General features: G+C 39.3%; 2 protein-coding genes across 4 annotated transcripts; one reads left to right on the top strand and one right to left on the bottom strand.

The window, feature by feature from the left end:
* Nucleotides 1-1,203: 1,203 nt before the first annotated feature.
* ercc3 (excision repair cross-complementation group 3) lies at nucleotides 1,204-13,043 on the bottom strand. Its single transcript, XM_026320549.1, has 15 exons — nucleotides 12,906-13,043; nucleotides 12,264-12,463; nucleotides 11,915-12,151; nucleotides 11,760-11,809; nucleotides 8,216-8,351; nucleotides 7,630-7,791; nucleotides 6,882-7,086; nucleotides 6,459-6,773; nucleotides 6,106-6,290; nucleotides 5,110-5,312; nucleotides 4,926-5,022; nucleotides 4,434-4,551; nucleotides 4,198-4,316; nucleotides 3,401-3,550; nucleotides 1,204-3,304 (listed from the first exon to the last, which is right to left on the bottom strand). The coding sequence occupies exons 1-15, from the start codon at nucleotides 12,931-12,933 to the stop codon at nucleotides 3,158-3,160; spliced, it is 2,352 nt and encodes a 783-aa protein (XP_026176334.1). The 5' UTR covers nucleotides 12,934-13,043; the 3' UTR covers nucleotides 1,204-3,157.
* A 716-nt stretch (nucleotides 13,044-13,759) lies between these two features.
* gpalpp1 (GPALPP motifs containing 1) lies at nucleotides 13,760-16,593 on the top strand. Of its 3 annotated transcripts, XM_026320036.2 has the most exons (8): nucleotides 13,760-13,934; nucleotides 14,071-14,209; nucleotides 14,387-14,476; nucleotides 14,604-14,868; nucleotides 15,052-15,216; nucleotides 15,319-15,420; nucleotides 15,548-15,780; nucleotides 15,933-16,593. In XM_026320036.2, the coding sequence occupies exons 1-7, from the start codon at nucleotides 13,850-13,852 to the stop codon at nucleotides 15,764-15,766; spliced, it is 1,065 nt and encodes a 354-aa protein (XP_026175821.1). In that variant the 5' UTR covers nucleotides 13,760-13,849; the 3' UTR covers nucleotides 15,767-15,780; nucleotides 15,933-16,593. The 3 variants fall into 3 exon arrangements, with proteins under 3 accessions (XP_026175821.1, XP_026175822.1, XP_026175820.1); XM_026320037.1 differs by lacking the exon at nucleotides 15,933-16,593 and having other exon boundaries at nucleotides 13,760-13,931; nucleotides 15,548-15,891; XM_026320035.1 differs by lacking the exon at nucleotides 15,933-16,593 and having other exon boundaries at nucleotides 15,548-15,891.
* The last annotated feature ends 66 nt before the right edge of the window (nucleotides 16,594-16,659 follow it).

Here is a 16,659-nt window from a genome sequence, read left to right as displayed (position 1 = left end):
GAACAAAGTGTCACTATCTTCTGGAAAATTATACAAATGAAAAAGCAGGAATGTCCCTAAAAAGCTGTGCACTTTATTTGAATGTTTTCTGTAGCTGAAGGTACACTGAAGTAGTTGCCAAAATGTATGGAAGAATAAGACCATATAATAATAAAGAGCAAAGATAACAATAATAACAACAGTAATAAAATAAAACTATCAGGAAAATTATTAGTTGTAGTAATAGTTGTAGTTCTCTATTAAATGTTAAAAAAACAGCTCCACTGCAGTTAAACAAAAATAGTGTTCATATAATTGGACAGTCCATGCCTTTACCAGCACAAAATATATTTCTTATTTTATTGTTCAATTATTTCAGGGAAAAAAATATATATTAATAACCTTGGTTCAGCATCACAAAATCAGCAGTTCTGCTTTCAAATAAAGTTTTTCAACTTTTCTTCATGTAGCTATCAGCTGCACTGGGAGAAAGCACAACCATAATGGTTAAGGACCTTTATTTTGCCTCAGTGACAGGACTTTTTCACCTTTACTAGGCCCAGTAGCACAGGATAAATGCCTCAGTGCTTATGGCACACATTCATATTTATTTACTTTCCTGTAAGCATCAAAACTTGTGCTCATCATCACCACCGCGAACACACCAGCTCATTTGTAGCTGAACTCTTATTCTGTTGTGGGTGCTTTGGTATTATTTGACTATTTATTCTTTAAATTCAATAACGGTGGAAACTTTGGCCTCCTTACTGCCCTCAGCATTTTTGTACCTCCCTACTCTTGTCTCTTGGACTTGATTCTGCACTTACCAGTCATCTGCCAGAAGCAGGGTGTACAATTTAATGTCTCACCAGTTCCCTAGAGAGTTAAGTGTTTCTGCATAGTTTCTATAAATTATGGAAAAATAGCAAAAAAGCATATTTTAAGGAGCCATTTGCAGACCAGGGGTAATATTAGTGACTAGTGAACAGGGCTTTTAATAGAGGTAAAAACGGCCGAAGTATGGGTGGGCAGAGGTAAAACACTTGTAAATTAATGCAATGCTGCCAAGAATACAAAATGCGGATAAGGTGGCTGGCCCAGGTATAACAACAGCTTCCAAAGCAGATAAACAGGAGCACAGGTTAAGAAGTAAGCAAAGCAGAACACAGGTACGTGCAATTTATGGTATGAGGCAGGTAAAAAAAAAAAAAAAGGGCACTTGGAGCAATGCACAGGGTAGTACAACAAGTTAAACAAGGGGGAGATAATTGATCAGATAACAAATACATGTGTCCAAACACAGATGGACCCAACAGTTCATTTGAAGGTCTGAGTCCAATGGAGAGACAAGATCAGCAACAAAACAGCTGAGCTGAATGCTGGAAAGTTACAAAGGGCACTGCCATTAGAACAACCTGGCAGGGAGTGAGTGCTGACTGATGGCTTTTATGCCAAGTTAATGATTGCACAGATAGGGAACAGATGAATGTGGATAGAGCTGAGACAACAGAGACACCACAGCTTCTTTAATCCACCAACCAGCACAATGAGCAAGACTGCATGCAAAAGAATTAAGGCCTTCTTCTATTTTTTCATGTCCAGCTACACTGGGATACTGCAGACTTTGCTAAATTCATTAATAAAAACACACTTACTGGTCAATCTTTCAGCAAGTTTTCATAATCATCATTGTACGTCACTCTTATACAATGTCTGTTTTTCCATCTATGGGTGTGTATTTCTTTCAAAGGCACAGCATTATTGTTCGCACCAATAAAGGGTGTGTGCATTGGGGTGAGTCCATTGTTGAACCTGGATGAGTCCTGCTTATTCTCTTTTGGCTCTCAGTTTGCTTTTGTAACCATAATACAACCATCAATAAAATACAAGAAAATGACACCATCCCATCTAAGTATAAACCAACTCTTTTGTCCTCCATTTTCTTTTTAATTCTAACAAACATTTTAAACAACTGACTAAGCAAAGACCTTTTCATCATGTTTTCCCCTCTTAATTAGCATGTAATTTTGAATTAACACATCTGCGATATACATGTCACTTGGTTTTATAGATCCATTTTAACAATTAATGCCAATGTTAAGAAAGATGTATTAAAAATAACATTTCAGGGTTTGGAATCTGACTTTGAACTATGAGAATAGAGTGATAGCATTGCTGACTGAAGCATGCTATTTGATCATGTATGGCACATATATACGGCCAGATGGAAAGCCCAAACCTTCTGTTGTAATTAAATATGTAGTCAACAGCATTGCCAGTCCTGGTGGCTTGCCCCTTAGTAAACTGTTTTAATGTTAAAGGCAGGTTAATGGCTCACGTCAATTCATGTCACCATGGATGTATTAATATTATACAAACTTGTTTCACTTTCCTCTACTTCCCTCTACTTTGCATTTACAGGCATGTTAGTGATTTAAAGTTTATTTCAAGTTTCCTCAAAAAAGAAAAAAACAGACTGACATACCAAAGGCATTATTGTTGAGTACACTAACATCCATTTCAACCAGGTTTTACCTTATGGCATAACAACATAAAATGTCAAGACCTTCTTGTGAAATTTTGTTTGTGTGGCCTTTTTTGAAATATAAGCCTTAAAACACAGTAACTCTCACTTCGAAATGAGTGATCTGATCCTTGGCTGCTTAAAGAGCTGAAATTACTTATTTGTTATACTCTAGGAGGCATCCACTCCTATGCCACAGCCTTCAAATGCTGCTGAATTTAGCTGAAATTTCATAAATAAAGTCTAACTTTGTTTCAGCCCACTGCAGTGCAACATAAACAAAAAAAATGGATATGGATGGGTTTTAATGTGCATTTCAACTGCAAATGTCATGTCAACCTGGAGTAGAAACCCAAATTTATCATGTGGGGCAGCCAGGCCCTAAAGTTATTTGTTGCTTTCTTAACAGATGTACTACGCAAACAATTCATTTCAATGATTGTTGCTAGCAGCTACCATGAGGAAGAAATGCACAGTATATCATCATTAGCATCCAATAGTATTCAGTTACAGGTTTATCTTCAGTCGTCAGCTGGACTATCTGAACCTGCTGCTGCTGGTGACCTGGTGTTTAGCCTCTGTATGCATTGCAGTACTGCACTTCCCTTCAACTTTGGCCTATTGCCACTCAGTCCTCTGGTGTCAGAGTCCAACTCAGTGCATCTGCTTTCTGAAGCGCTTGAACAGTGGATGAATGTTCTTGCTTGCTGCAGAGGCTTTGTTGCTTCGGCTCTGATATTCCATGTAGACTGTGTCATCTGCGCCTGACATGGAGCTCATGGTCCCTGCTCGCCTTGAGAACTGATAAGGTAGCAGGAAAATACAGAGGGTGAGAATATTGTAATACAGGACAGCACAATGGTAAATGCAAAGTCCAACTGTGGCTGAAGTCCTCACCTGTAGTCGTGCGCCCACCTCCCCTATCACCACTTCTTCCTCAGCATCCAGGTCTGAAGCAGCTAAGACCTTTTGAAGTAACTGCTGTTGCTCTTCTCTGGTGGAGAACATCAAGTCCTCTTCCTCCATACCTGCCAGCTTTGTGATCACCTGTGAAGGAGGAACATGACAACTTAGAAATATTAGTACAAAGAAAACTCAAGCACAGCTTTGTCTATTTATAAACAATTTCCTCTGTCTCCTAAAGAATTTGTCACAAACACATTTAAAAAACATGTATTCTTTTGTGGCAAAAAGCTAGTTTACATTTGCAAAACAAATGTATTTAGTGGTTCATGCTTTGTTGTTTGTTTTGTCCCTCTAAAGAAAATTAGTACTAGCTGCTGCCATAATTACTCCAGATTCTGGTGTTATTGAGTCTTGGGCCACACTCCATGTGATGGAACCAAATACCACTATTGAATTTATGACATCAAGGCCTAGCTGGTCTGGAGAAAGTCGTTAGGTTATGGCAACTACCAAAAGAAAAAACAATTTACTCTTTTTAATAAAGAAAATCAATATTTATCAAAAGTACGACAGTACTGTTCTCCAATTAAAACTAAATGAAATACATTGTTGGCACATTCAGATTTTGTGTGTAGTGTGATCTAGCCCTACAAGTAATTTTTACAAAAGAGCAAACTTGAACAGGTATGGGCCGTGAGTTCCATGAATGAAATGTACAATCCTGTACATGAGCAGAGTAATATTAGTAGCAAATTTCTAATGGGGTGACACAAAAACTGTAAACACACCTTAAAACTGTATCCCTGGTCCACCAGGAACCTCTGCCTCTTTGTGGAGTAAGCCATCTCCTGGGTGTCCTGGGACACCAGCGAATAGAAGTATGCATTGTACTCCTCTGCTATCATTCCTAAACAGGCACACAGGTGGAATCAGAATAACCCTTTTGTTTGTAGATGGCGGTAGATAAGAATTATGTCTCATAGGAGCAAACAATTGAAATATTATTTTTTATAGACAAATTGACCTTTCTTGGCTCTTAAGACTCTGCCAAGCCTCTGGGCTTCCTGTCTGCGTGATCCACCGTGAGAGGAGATCTGGATCAGAACATTGGCCTCTGGCAAGTCAAATGAGGTGTCTCCAACCTGTTTGGTGACAGAGGTGTAGTATAAATTCACAGAATTGCAATAACACCACTGGGGCAAATGACTCTACTTTTCTCCTACATAAGGTGGAGATAATCAGATTCATATCAAACACTAAAATATCAATAGGAGTGTTGAACTAGTATAATAGATAATGGCTTAATGTCATACTACAATAACCTGAGTTTAAATGATGTGTTAGACAATGATGTAAATGATAGGATATCTAGATACAGTACAGAAAAAAAAAAAAAAAAAAACACAATCCAGCACAATACACAGAGAAGACTGTGGGACTGTGACTTCTCCTGGTCAGTGCATTTAGTTGAATCCATTTTGCATGCAACAGATCTATACTAGATTCTCTGGTTTACCTTGGAGATGAAAATTGTGTTGATCTTGGGGTTGTGTTTGAAGTTCTGTAAAATCTGCATACGTTCCCCCTGAGAGGTTGGACCATAGATGTAAGGCCTAAGGGTGTAATAGAGACAAGTAATGAAAGCCAATGTAAAAACGCAATTCACAGGAGCAATGAAGTTCTTACTGCTCATAACTTACTTGTTAAGGCGAACTGCATATTCCTTCAAGGCAAACACATTGTCAGCAAAGACAATGATCTTGTCATTGCGCCGCTCATGGAATCGAATTAGAAACTGGCAAGCACGGAACTTGTTGGGGTTCATTGTATAAAGCAGGATGCGTTTCTTCGTCTTGATGGCCACGTACTCTCTGTAAAACTCTGGAGACATTGGGCACCACACCTGATGGACAGAAATACATACAGAGTTCAGATGGACTTGGTGTGGTAGAACAGTGGACACAGCGCACATTAAGCAACACTTGACATCCAACATCAACAAAAATAAACTCGGATTAGTTCTATTTGCATCTGCACTCCTGACAGCACTAGATGGACTGATAAAAATAAACCCCTAAAGAACATGAAAAGATACTTTGTCCTTACATTCTTAATTGTACAAAACAATTTCACAGGATTTCTATAATTTAAAAAAAAAAACTCCTTGAATGATTAAAAAACACATAACCTAAAATAGTCTAAAATTCATTAATCCTTACAGTTGACCTTTGAAAAGTAAATGATGCTTGGCTAAAAATTACTAAGCCACATGTCACATGTCATACTCTTTAACAAAGCTTCAAGAGTACAGTGGTGTATTATTATTTATTTTTTAGAACAGCTCCTTGGCATTGATTTTACAAATCTCTGAACTCTACTGGAGAAATGAACACCATTCTACCACAAAATATTCCCTCATTTGGTGTTTTGATGATGGTGGTGGTCTATGAAATGGGCCCCAAATCTATAGGTCTTCAGCTAACTTGAGGTCTCCTCACTGTGAAGACAACAGTTTCTCATACTAATGCCTGATGCTTTTTATTCTCATCAAACTATTCAATGACACCGTATGGAGGCATCTGCATTTGAGATTTGCTAAGATTTTTTTCTTCTGTCACCGGTCTGTATCTAAATCAGAAAATCTGACGTTTATGTGCCTTTATCCCCATTTTCTGATGTAATACTGCAAGCCTCACCTCTGCACACTGGACTTTGGCAATGTAGCCATTGTTCTGCAGTTCCATCCAGTTGGCCTCGTATAACTTTGGCCCAATTAGAAAGTTGAGGTCCACAATCTTGTCATCTTCCCTGACGAGGGTGGCAGTGAGCCCTAGTTTGCAGTGAGCCTGGACAATGGTCAGAACACGACGAAACATCTTGGCTACAGACAAAGCACAGAATTATTTTGTTAGTGTGAAGATTAAGCTTAGTGTCTACTTCATGTGTGGTCATAGCCCACTATATCCCAAAGCACTACTTCAAAATTTTCAAGTTTACACTAAAAGAGACTGTTGAGCTTCTCCAAAACTGATGTACCATAACAGCTCACCAGGAATAGTGTGCACCTCATCCAGGATAATGAGTCCCCACTCCTGGCTCCGCATCCACTCCATGACCCTCTCAGCCTCCCATGAGCGCTTGGTGGTATGACCTAACATAGAGTAGGTGCTGATGGCCACTGAGCATCCAATGGGCTTGTCCTTGGCGTCGGAGGTAAAGCGGCAGATCTGAGAGTCATCGATGGTGGACCACATCTTAAACTGGGCCTTCCACTGCTCCACTGATACAGAGGAGTTACCCAACACAAGGCAACGTTTACGCACTGTGCACGCTGCTGTCACGCCCACCAAAGATTTGCCCGCACCTTGGAAGCAAAGGGAAAATCAAATTTTATTAGAATGAAATATTTTGACGGACTCCTTTCTACTTGTCACTCAATGCTTTCTTGACTGCAGTAAACCAGCTGTCTCACCACAGGGCAGCACGATGACCCCGGAGCGAGCGCGTCCATTCCCAAACATCTTACGTAAACTTTTTTCCTGGTAGGGCCGCAACACAGCAGTGGGCTTCAGGTCTATGTTGATGTCGGGGTTGACCGTATCATTGCGGAAGTCATATTCTGCTAAGAGGGGGTACTCCAGCTGAATACAACGCTTTTGCAGTTCTTCAATCATTTCCTAGACCAGATTGGAAAACATTAAAATAATTTAGAGTAAGACATAGCATCATGTTTTTTATCCATTTCTAATTTTAACATGCATTTTTAGATACATGTCCCATTTTTTAGATAGCCATTTTATTATCTGTACAACAAGAGTGCTGAAGAAATTCTTTCAATCAGCCAGTCAAAAGAAAATTTTGACCATTGCTTTTCAAAATTTTATTTAAATTTCAATCATCAAAGAAATAAGGCGGTATAGGTAATTAATGGATGGATGGATTTCATTCATCAAATTTCATTTATCATGTAGCACAGAGCATTTCCAGGTTCTCAAATGTGAAGATCTACAGCCGTCCCTGTTTTAAATTCTAGTAAATGGAGGTGGGTGACTAAAAAAAAAAAAAAAAATCCACCAAATTGAAGATGTCATCATGGAGTCTGGGCAATTGTGATATGCCATTTTTTATTATTTTTCGCCATAGATCAATATAAAGCATTACAATAATAAAGTAATGTTAAGTATGTTGTAATGAAAAGGAAAAAGAAATTAGATGTGTACCTGTCGAATCTCAAAGGACACAGTCTGTGTCTCCTCCTCCTCCTCCTCCTCTTTATCCATCTGTTCGTAGTAGGTGAAGATGTCTTCAGGAACCTGCTGGTTTGAAACTTGTCCATCAGTGGACTGCTGTGAGGTGGAACTATCTCCAACAGACTTGGAGATCTGTCAAGAGGATACACAAAGAAGCACATTTGTTGTACATATGACCACGAGAACAGTTATATTTCTGATTAACAGGACCAACAAGAAATTCTGGGCTGTTTCTAAATTGAACTCTTCACTGCTTTTGAGTAAGATAGTAGTAGACAGTTGTTACAAATCCTTTAAGGGGCTGATTTGACTGCTCAGTTACTACATCACGAGACATCCTTCCTCACATCACCAATACATCATTAAGAATGTCTACACTAACATATTTTGGGAGGCTGAAGGTTTGACATTTTTGCACCCACTACGGTCCCTACCACATTTGATAGTAAATGAAAACAAACATTTACATTTATAGATTCTTTAAAATTAAAATCATAATAAATAATGCATTATTTTATATATTTAGCTGTAAGCAAAAAAATGGTGTGCATCTCACCGCTGACTTGCTGTGGATGACCTCAGTAATAAGCTCTGTGTCCGTTCCATCTGCAGAACGAAGACGACATTCGCGGATCACACTGTCCTGCAGAAGGCGCTGGATCACATCAGGGAAGGTACTCTCAACAAAATACCTGAGAGGAGATAGTGAGGAAGAATACACACCAGAGTCAAGGCAGATGCACCTTGTTATATTCCACTGCTATTGATCTACTTTTCAATCCACTCTTTACCTTACATATTAAAGAATAGTCTGGGAACAACATCCTAACCCTCATGCTCTTACATCTTGAGCTTGTCACCCCTTTGTTAATGAAAACAGCATGCCAGAATGTAGCATCTACATCAGGGGTGCCCAAGCCATGTTCCTGGAGGAAGCAGGAATCCCAATTCACTTTGTCTTCCCCCACTCCCCCCTCATCTAAATTGGTATCTTCCAGCCTCTGATTGGCTGAAAACACCAGCTCCAGGGTAAGCAATAATCTCAGAAATACAGCAATGCCTAGCTACTAATTACCTTATTATTTCCTATGAAAACAGTATCCATGTAATTATTTTTTTCACATACTGCTTCTGCATTTTGGTTTAGTTTTTATTAAATAAACAACATTGAAAAAAGTTACGTGTTGTTGGTCATCTGAGGTTGTATTTACCTAATTTTAGGACCAAATTATTTTTTTTATTATGTCCTGATACATAACGCTATAACTCATTTATAACTCATACAGGTAAACAAATCTGCTAATACAGTCTTTGATTCTTCACTTAGGGTTAACATGTTACATGGCGTGCTCACCCTAATTAATAGAGAGTGACACCGGCATGTGACAGGGAGGCAAACTTTGTACTGACACTCCAGTCCCTGGCAGTCCACAAAGTAGTTCTTTTATTCTTAACCATGTCGCTCTGATACCTACAGAAGATGATGGTGATCTACCTAACTGCTTTGATTTTTGCTCATGTTCATCTAAACCATATTCTGACCTTTCAGAATCTTCTCTCCCTAATTCTGATTTTGTTTACTATCTGCTCATAGAGAACACAAATTGCCATACACAGGTTGTGCAGTTTGTAATAATTTTTCCATTCACAGTGCCACTCTCCCACCCACCAGGTCAAGTGGCTGAGTTGTATGCACATTTGAGAGCCTTCTTATTTCCTATGGAAACAGTAAGGTATTTTGTAAGAATGCTTCTGGGTGCTTACTTGACTTAGGTTCAGTAAGGGCAAAGAAGGAATTTAAGGTAAGCTGATTAAGGGGGACTAATTGATATGACTGAAGCACACACTTAATAAGATGATCCTGTTTCCCAAGGTAATGTCTTAGCAGAACATGCAGTCCAAGTAGATGCCTGCTCTGTCCTTTGATTCCTAACAGTATTGTTTCTCCTAGTAATGTTGCTCTGAAAGTGCTGTCATGGAAGAGCATAAATTGAGACAATTTAATTATGTAAATATGTAAATAATCTTTGGGTCCACAATGAAGACCATGCTGTGGCTTCTATATATTGGTAATGATGAAGGTAGAACAGTACTCCTATTTAATATTTACTTATGCACTGCACAGACATTTTAAGTGATCTCCCTCCCTCAGCATGCATCTAACTTCAAAATTACATGCAAGCACAGGTGAGCTACATAGCATAAGCACAGCACAGTAGCCAATAATATCACATTTATATGAAGAGAAAGCCCACCAAAACACAAATTAGTAAGCAAGCTTGCAAATCACAAACTTCACATCATGCAAATCAGGACAAAGTTCATTTCTCATAGAAACCATAAGACATTAAAATACCCAAAACCACTTCTTTTGAGATATCTTGAGGTCACCTCCCCTTTAGGGAACTTGACTGTAAAAGTAAGTCACTGACTGCACCATTAAAGGCACTTAGGTAGCTGCCAATAGGAGACCTGTCATTATGATTTCTTTTATCTTGAGCAAAGCACTGGAACCCCCAACTGCTCCCTGGGCACTGCAGCACTGGCTGCCCACTGCTCTGGGTGGGTGTTCATGGTGTGTGTGAGTTCACTGCTGTGTGTATGCAAATAGTGAGTTTTTGTAGATAATGCTTTGTCTTGTTGACATTATGTACATCATTTGGCTATTTAAATAAAAAATAAAAGAAGTATTACATGTGACTCTGCCTCTAACAGGAATGAATGAAGGTAATACACTAAACAATTACAAGGAAAATTACCACTAAGTTTTTTCAAGAAAAATGGGAGAATGTTTTTGGCCTATCTGCTTTGATCAAATAGTCTTTCATACAAGATGCCATCTTGTGGCAGAACCTAGGAGATAACTTCCAGTACTCAGATTAGATGTGAGGATAAACCAGTGTTTCTGTACCAGACTTAGAAATAGAGCTACACATGGACACAAAAGTAATGCACGGTGTCTGTCCCTTGTTGGATTTGTCAAGCAAAAGTTCATTTGATTTACAAGATTTGTCCAACAAGAATTTAATTTAACAACATGCCTCAACTAGCCCTCATGTCACATGTGAACAAAAAAGGGATTATGCTCCAGGATTCTTATACCTAAATTACTGTGAACATTGTGTAATTTGTTAACAACACAGTGCTGGATAAACAGTACAAAGACCTTCGTTTGCACATTCCATGGGCCTTTTGAAGGCCTGTAAATACACATTATTCACATACCAAAATGTGATGGATATGACGATATTCTAGGGTGTATGGTTATGTTCTCAAACTGGATAAAAGGACAGCCTCACAGGAAACCTGACTGCGTCTGTAGCAAAATGTTTGGTAAAAGACCAGCTACTTGGCACAACATCCAACCAGACAAATACATTTGAAAGAAACGCTCTAAAACCCCACTAGTTCAGACTACACCATGTCCTGCTTACTATCAATAAGGCAGTCGAGCATGAGGGTTGTGTTACTTGGACTCACATCTCCCACTGCAAGAAGATACCTTCTCCATCATGCACCACACACCAGCAAGATCTCTCTTCACATTGTGGGTCCTATTCATCATCTCCTACACAGCCTTAGAAGCTTAGATGTTTCATCATTTTTAGGATCGCCCGCCACTAAGTGAAGTATGTTGAAACAACACCAGCACAAAATTTGTAGCCTGGGAGCTATTTCCCAGCCCTTCCTGCTCTTACCTCTAGAGCTTGACACCCATTTGTCATTGTAGACTGTATGCCAGAACATAGCACCTACATACAACTTGACCTCAGTCTTTGTCATTGTAAACTATACACTAGCCTCTAAATACAAAAGTGCACCGACTGATCAAACACTATGTTTATACTGAACATGCGGTCCGCTGTATTAATGTGTTACTGCCATGTTTCATGGGTGGCCTACTTTCTCAGACTCGCTCTCCGTGTCTCTAAGATCACTTTTTTGCTAGCATATCAATAAAAACACCCTACTATAGCAAACTTCTGAACAGAACGTTAGATTACTTCCTCAACAATATGCAGCAGTTTAAGTAGGTTGCTGTAGAGATGACTACTGATGGAAAGATGGTTTGTTTGGAATGGTTGTTGAAATGACCTTACCTATTATGTTTAAGCACCAGCTTCACTTTTCCATAGCTCACTGTGCAGAGCTGAGAGAAGGAGAGGGATTAAATAATATTTTACAGATGACAATATATTTGGTACATTATTAGTTATCTTCACTCTGCCTTAAAATACAACTGACTCTATTAGACCTTAATGAACTGCACGATTCCATCAGGTACAGATGTCTTGCTGAGTTTCTGCAGGTACTCCACAATATCAGAGGTCTGCAGCCCCACACTGACTGCCGCATACAGAGAATAGGCTGTCAACTTGTACTCATGGATGTGGTTAGGTCTGCACACTGGCTCCGCAATGGCCACCAAGAAGTCCTGGGCGTATTTATACACTGGTGAAAAGGCTTCCAGAAAGATATGTCCGTCTGGAGCCTGCAGAAAGAAACAAATGAAATGTGGAAAAAAATAAGAAGTCAAATCCCTTGTAGTACAGGAACAGGACCACCAGTTTTTAATTTGTAATCAACAATCCTAAAAGTCTTACCACCCAGAGGGGACGTGAAGAGTGATCATTCTTTAGCAGCATCTGAACACGATAGTCTTTGGCTCCATACTCGTCCAGCCTTATACTGGACTCATCCACTTGTTTCCCTGCAGCAGCAGGTACGGCCTCCTGAGACTCACTGCCTGCCACTTCTTCTTCATCTTCTTCCTCTTCATAGAAACGCCTTTTGGACTTCTTCTCTGTAAGCCAACATTATGAGTTAAAAATGACAAAGCATTCTTAGGAACAGGCCTGGGAAAATAACTGAATTAGAATATTTAAGGTTTTTAACATATCTTGTGCTATATCAGGTTATACAATGATTGTTTTTAAATGCCACAGATTAGACAATATATAAGAGGAATATCCTCTCTTGAAGACATCTTGTTTTGCTGTCTATTCATGTACTTCAGTCAGAGAACACGAGCCTTTCACCACAACAGTTACCTTAGGCTTTAACAAAACATGGGATAATAACAAGAGGCGTTTAAAGACTGCATGTGAAAAACTAGTGTGAACAGCTTCGAAATCAGTTTCAGTAAAAACACTGATCCAAACATTAGGATTTTTTTCTTTAACTGGTTACTGGACTGACGTTAGCTAGCTAATACTTAAGCTAAATTTAAAATCTAAACAACTCACCCCGGTCTCCTTTATCCTTTTTACCCATTTCAAAAACCTTTAAAATGGTAATAATATATCAAAAATATATCACGTGTCTTCCAGTTATGTCCTCAAATTCACCACGGATGGACTGAGCTGCGGAATGAACAAGTTCCTTCAACAGAGCAACCAAAATAGTACAGGAAACACCTTCCGGCCTCAGCCTTCAAATTAAAATCCTGTTTTCTGATGGAATTAATTGGTGGGAGCCATCTAATTACATTTACTTAGGTACTGTCCTTAAGTACAGTTTGTACCTTAGGCTACAGCATCTACTTTGAGTAATTTCAGAAGAAAATATTGACCACCATATTTTTTCACCAAATATCACAGCTTTGTTTTACTTCCTTCCAATCCTCAATAATTATGCCATAACACCTAAAATAAATCTGGTGACCCTTAGTGACCCTTAGGAGAGGTCTAACTCCATAGGCTGGGACCACTGGACCTTACTAGCTAACTCCTTCCACATCCCATTAACTACAAATGCTGATTTCACACAGATGCATCACCACTAACAATACAATATGACATAGGGGCCGTTTTTTAATCTTGCAGAGTGGCTAAAAAAAACTCTAAAGAAAAGCTCAGTTATTACTCTTATTATTGAATTAAAAGGCATGCTGTATTGAACACAAGTGAAAAAAATTTCATTTGCATCAAATACGTACAAAGTCCTCCATTTTTCTTCATAAATGAATGCAGATGTAAAGCTCAGGACACTGTAATAAAAACACACACCTTGGTGTATTAATTTGGCATCAAAAGCACTTCCTGTTATGCTCAACCATCTTCCGGTAACTTGACGAAACCTCATTGTTTACTTCCTGTGTGAAGGGTCACATTTGAGCCTGTTTGCTGATTATATTGTGAACAAAAAACTCAAACTAAGGCATCGAGTAATAAAACCATCTGCGTCAAATATGTCGAGTGATAAACTAGTCGGACCTGCCTTGCCCCCGATGTTCAGAAAAGAGAACGACGAGGACTCTGACGATGAAAAAGGTTGTAAGTATAAAAACATGTCTTGTTAGAGATAATAGTGACCTCTCTTACTTCAGATACAGTGCTGTATACATCACTAACATTTGTGTAAGGTTGCTTTTCCCGTGTTACTTAATCGTTTTCGACTTTAACTCTGTAGTCGCTGGCCCTGCTTTGCCTCCGGGCTATAAACGGGGAGAACCGTCGAGCTCTTCGGATGAGAGTGAGCAGGAGGTGGCGATCAAAAGAGCCAAGACAAGACACACAGCTGGAGACGCAGCTGGACACACAGCTGCAGAGTATGTTCAGCAGTGGACACCATCTTTCTTAAATTACCGCTTATGGATAAGTAACTACTCTTAAAGTGTGTATAAGTTGTGATTAATGGGTTTACTAATACTAATCCATTATGGTAAATGTATTTACTGCTTTGTTATCATGTATCAATGCAAAAAGTATTTGTCTTTTCTGAACAGGGCGGAGAAGACAAGCATACAAGGTGACGAAGGTTTCTTTGGACCAGCTCTGCCGCCAGGATTTAAGAAACAGCAGAGTTCACCAGAAAGGTTGAGCAAATTAAATTCACTGTATGAGCTCAGGTTAATTATAGGACATAAAGAAATATTTAACCGGCGCTAACAGCATGGATACATGCTTGATTGTAGAAACTGTAAGTTCATACTTTTTCCTTAGGCCCCCTGTGTTGGGACCAGCGTTGCCCCCTGGGTTCTGCAGAGCAGCATACAATGAGGAAGATGATGATGATGATGGTGAAGATGGAGAGGGTCTCCCAGGGCCTGCCTTGCCACCAGGCTACCATGCTGAGCCTTCCAGCAGTGAGGAGGAGGAGGATGAGGATGTGATTGGACCCATGCCAGCCAAAGGGCCTATTCAAGACTCTGTGGCTTTTGACTTTGAGCGCAGAGCACAAAGGATGAAAGAGAAGCTGACAAGAGATGTGAGTGCTTGTTTTTCTCCAGTTTTATCTTCACTATCTGGACTTTACGAAGTCTTTGGTTAATTGGCTGATATTTCAACATGAAAGAATAACATTTCTTATACATTTCTGGTGCTAGGTTGTCCTGTATTTTTCTTCATCTGCAATCTGAATGCATTCACATGTGTATTTCTGTGAAAACAGGAAACTCCTGAGGTGCTGACCAGAGAAACATGGATGACAGAGCTACCACCAGAACTGCAACATATTGGCTTGGGGGCTCGGACATTCAAGAAGAGGTCAGGTCCGGAGAACAAAGATCGCTCTATTTGGACGGATACACCAGTAGACAGGGAGCGCAAGGCCAGGGTAGTTAATGAAAAACAACTTAATTTATATTTATTAATCTTCATTCTTATTAAAGGTCTTGTAGCCTTCGTTGTATTTCATGGGGCTGTTCTTGACCAATAGGAACGCCTTGAGGGAAAGAAGAAGGGTGAAGAGGAGAAAGACAATGTCGCACAAGTCTCCTGCAAGGACTTGGAAATGGCTGAGAAAGTTTCTAAGTACAATGTAAGTTGTGTTACCTCATCATTCTTTTGTCATAACTGTCCCTATATATGAAGAATGTCAGATGTATATTTTGCAAGTGTTCACATTAAACCCAGGACAAAAATTTCTGTTCCTACTCTGTTATCAGGAGTCTAAACGTGCAGAGTCTCTGATGAGTTTGCACACAAAGAAGATGAAGGAAAAAGCAAAGGAGAAGGCTGACACACCTGTGGAGAGGAGACCATTTGATCGGGACTCAGACCTGCAGGTCAATCGCTTTGATGAAGCACAGAAGCAGCGGCTGCTGAAGAAATCTCAGGAACTGAACACACGGTTCTCCCACAGCAAGGACCGAATGTTCCTCTAAGAAATTTTCAAAATGTAAGAATTATATCAGAATGTGTAGACTTCAGGCTAGTCTTGCTGGAAGATTTTTCACACAGACTTTGTACAATATGGACTGTGTTTTTATAGATACTTGTATTACACAAATGATGCATTGAGTTTTTTTTTTTTATGTGTGTGTGGTTTAGGAGAAGCTGAACTGGACTAAACAGGCAAAAAGGCATGGCATGGCATGGCATGGCAGACAGATGTCCTTTTATGCAGGTTCATGTCACTTGCAGGGTGTAATGCTAGAATAAATGTTTCAGGCTGTTATAAAGCTGAAGTCAGTGAAGTTTGCATGTTAGGGCAGTATTAGGGCTGCTGAAATGGAGGCAAACATTTACATTGATAAAACACGCGCACTGATATATGGTTTATCAGGTTACATTTGGACTTTAAATTTAGGTTCATTTGTCCTATTGGACTAAAGTCACATTGTATCACAAACAATAAGTCAGAGGATGACTTGTTTAGTGCACAAACCTGTGAGGTGTCAGTGTGATTGTTACTCATGATTCATTATTGTATATAATGAGTGAAAACATCAGGAAGAATGCTTTTCTTAAACATGACTGCTCGTTGGCCAAATAGATCAACGACAAAACACCTGGCCGTGTAGTATCTCAAATCCAGCTACCAATATAGCCCTTTGAAAAATTGTGATTTATTTGACTTCATGTGAAAACTTTTGGATTGCTGTAAAATGCATTATGCTGTATGTACCCTCTGTATCTTTCAAATGACAAATGCATTTGCAACTGTTTGTTTTTTTAATCTTTGTTGCAGAAAAGAAAGAAAAATAACACACTTTGGAGAGTCGTAAATGTGTTCTCCTAAATGTTGTAGGCTACAGTAGTTATGAGAAACACCAGC

The sequence above is a fragment of the Mastacembelus armatus genome, chromosome 3, assembly GCF_900324485.2.
Source record: "Mastacembelus armatus chromosome 3, fMasArm1.2, whole genome shotgun sequence".
NCBI classification, from domain to species: Eukaryota; Metazoa; Chordata; class Actinopteri; order Synbranchiformes; family Mastacembelidae; genus Mastacembelus; species Mastacembelus armatus.
Note: the sequence above shows the minus strand (reverse complement) of the source record. Positions and strands in the feature narration are given on the sequence as shown.

Bases quoted from the DNA above. Each gene is read 5' to 3' on its own strand.
- gpalpp1 (XM_026320036.2), top strand. From the start codon at position 13,850: ATGTCGAGTGATAAACTAGTCGGACCTGCCTTGCCCCCGATGTTCAGA. The intron at 13,935-14,070 runs GTAAGTATAAAA...TTAACTCTGTAG, and splicing joins CTCTGACGATGAAAAAGGTT to TCGCTGGCCCTGCTTTGCCT. The intron at 14,477-14,603 runs GTTGAGCAAATT...CTTTTTCCTTAG, and splicing joins CAGCAGAGTTCACCAGAAAG to GCCCCCTGTGTTGGGACCAG.
- ercc3 (XM_026320549.1), bottom strand. From the start codon at position 12,933: ATGGGTAAAAAGGATAAAGGAGACCGGG. The intron at 7,087-7,629 runs GTACACATCTAA...AATCTGGTCTAG, and splicing joins TGTCCTTTGAGATTCGACAG to GAAATGATTGAAGAACTGCA. The intron at 6,291-6,458 runs GTGAGCTGTTAT...CTTTGTCTGTAG, and splicing joins TGAGGTGCACACTATTCCTG to CCAAGATGTTTCGTCGTGTT.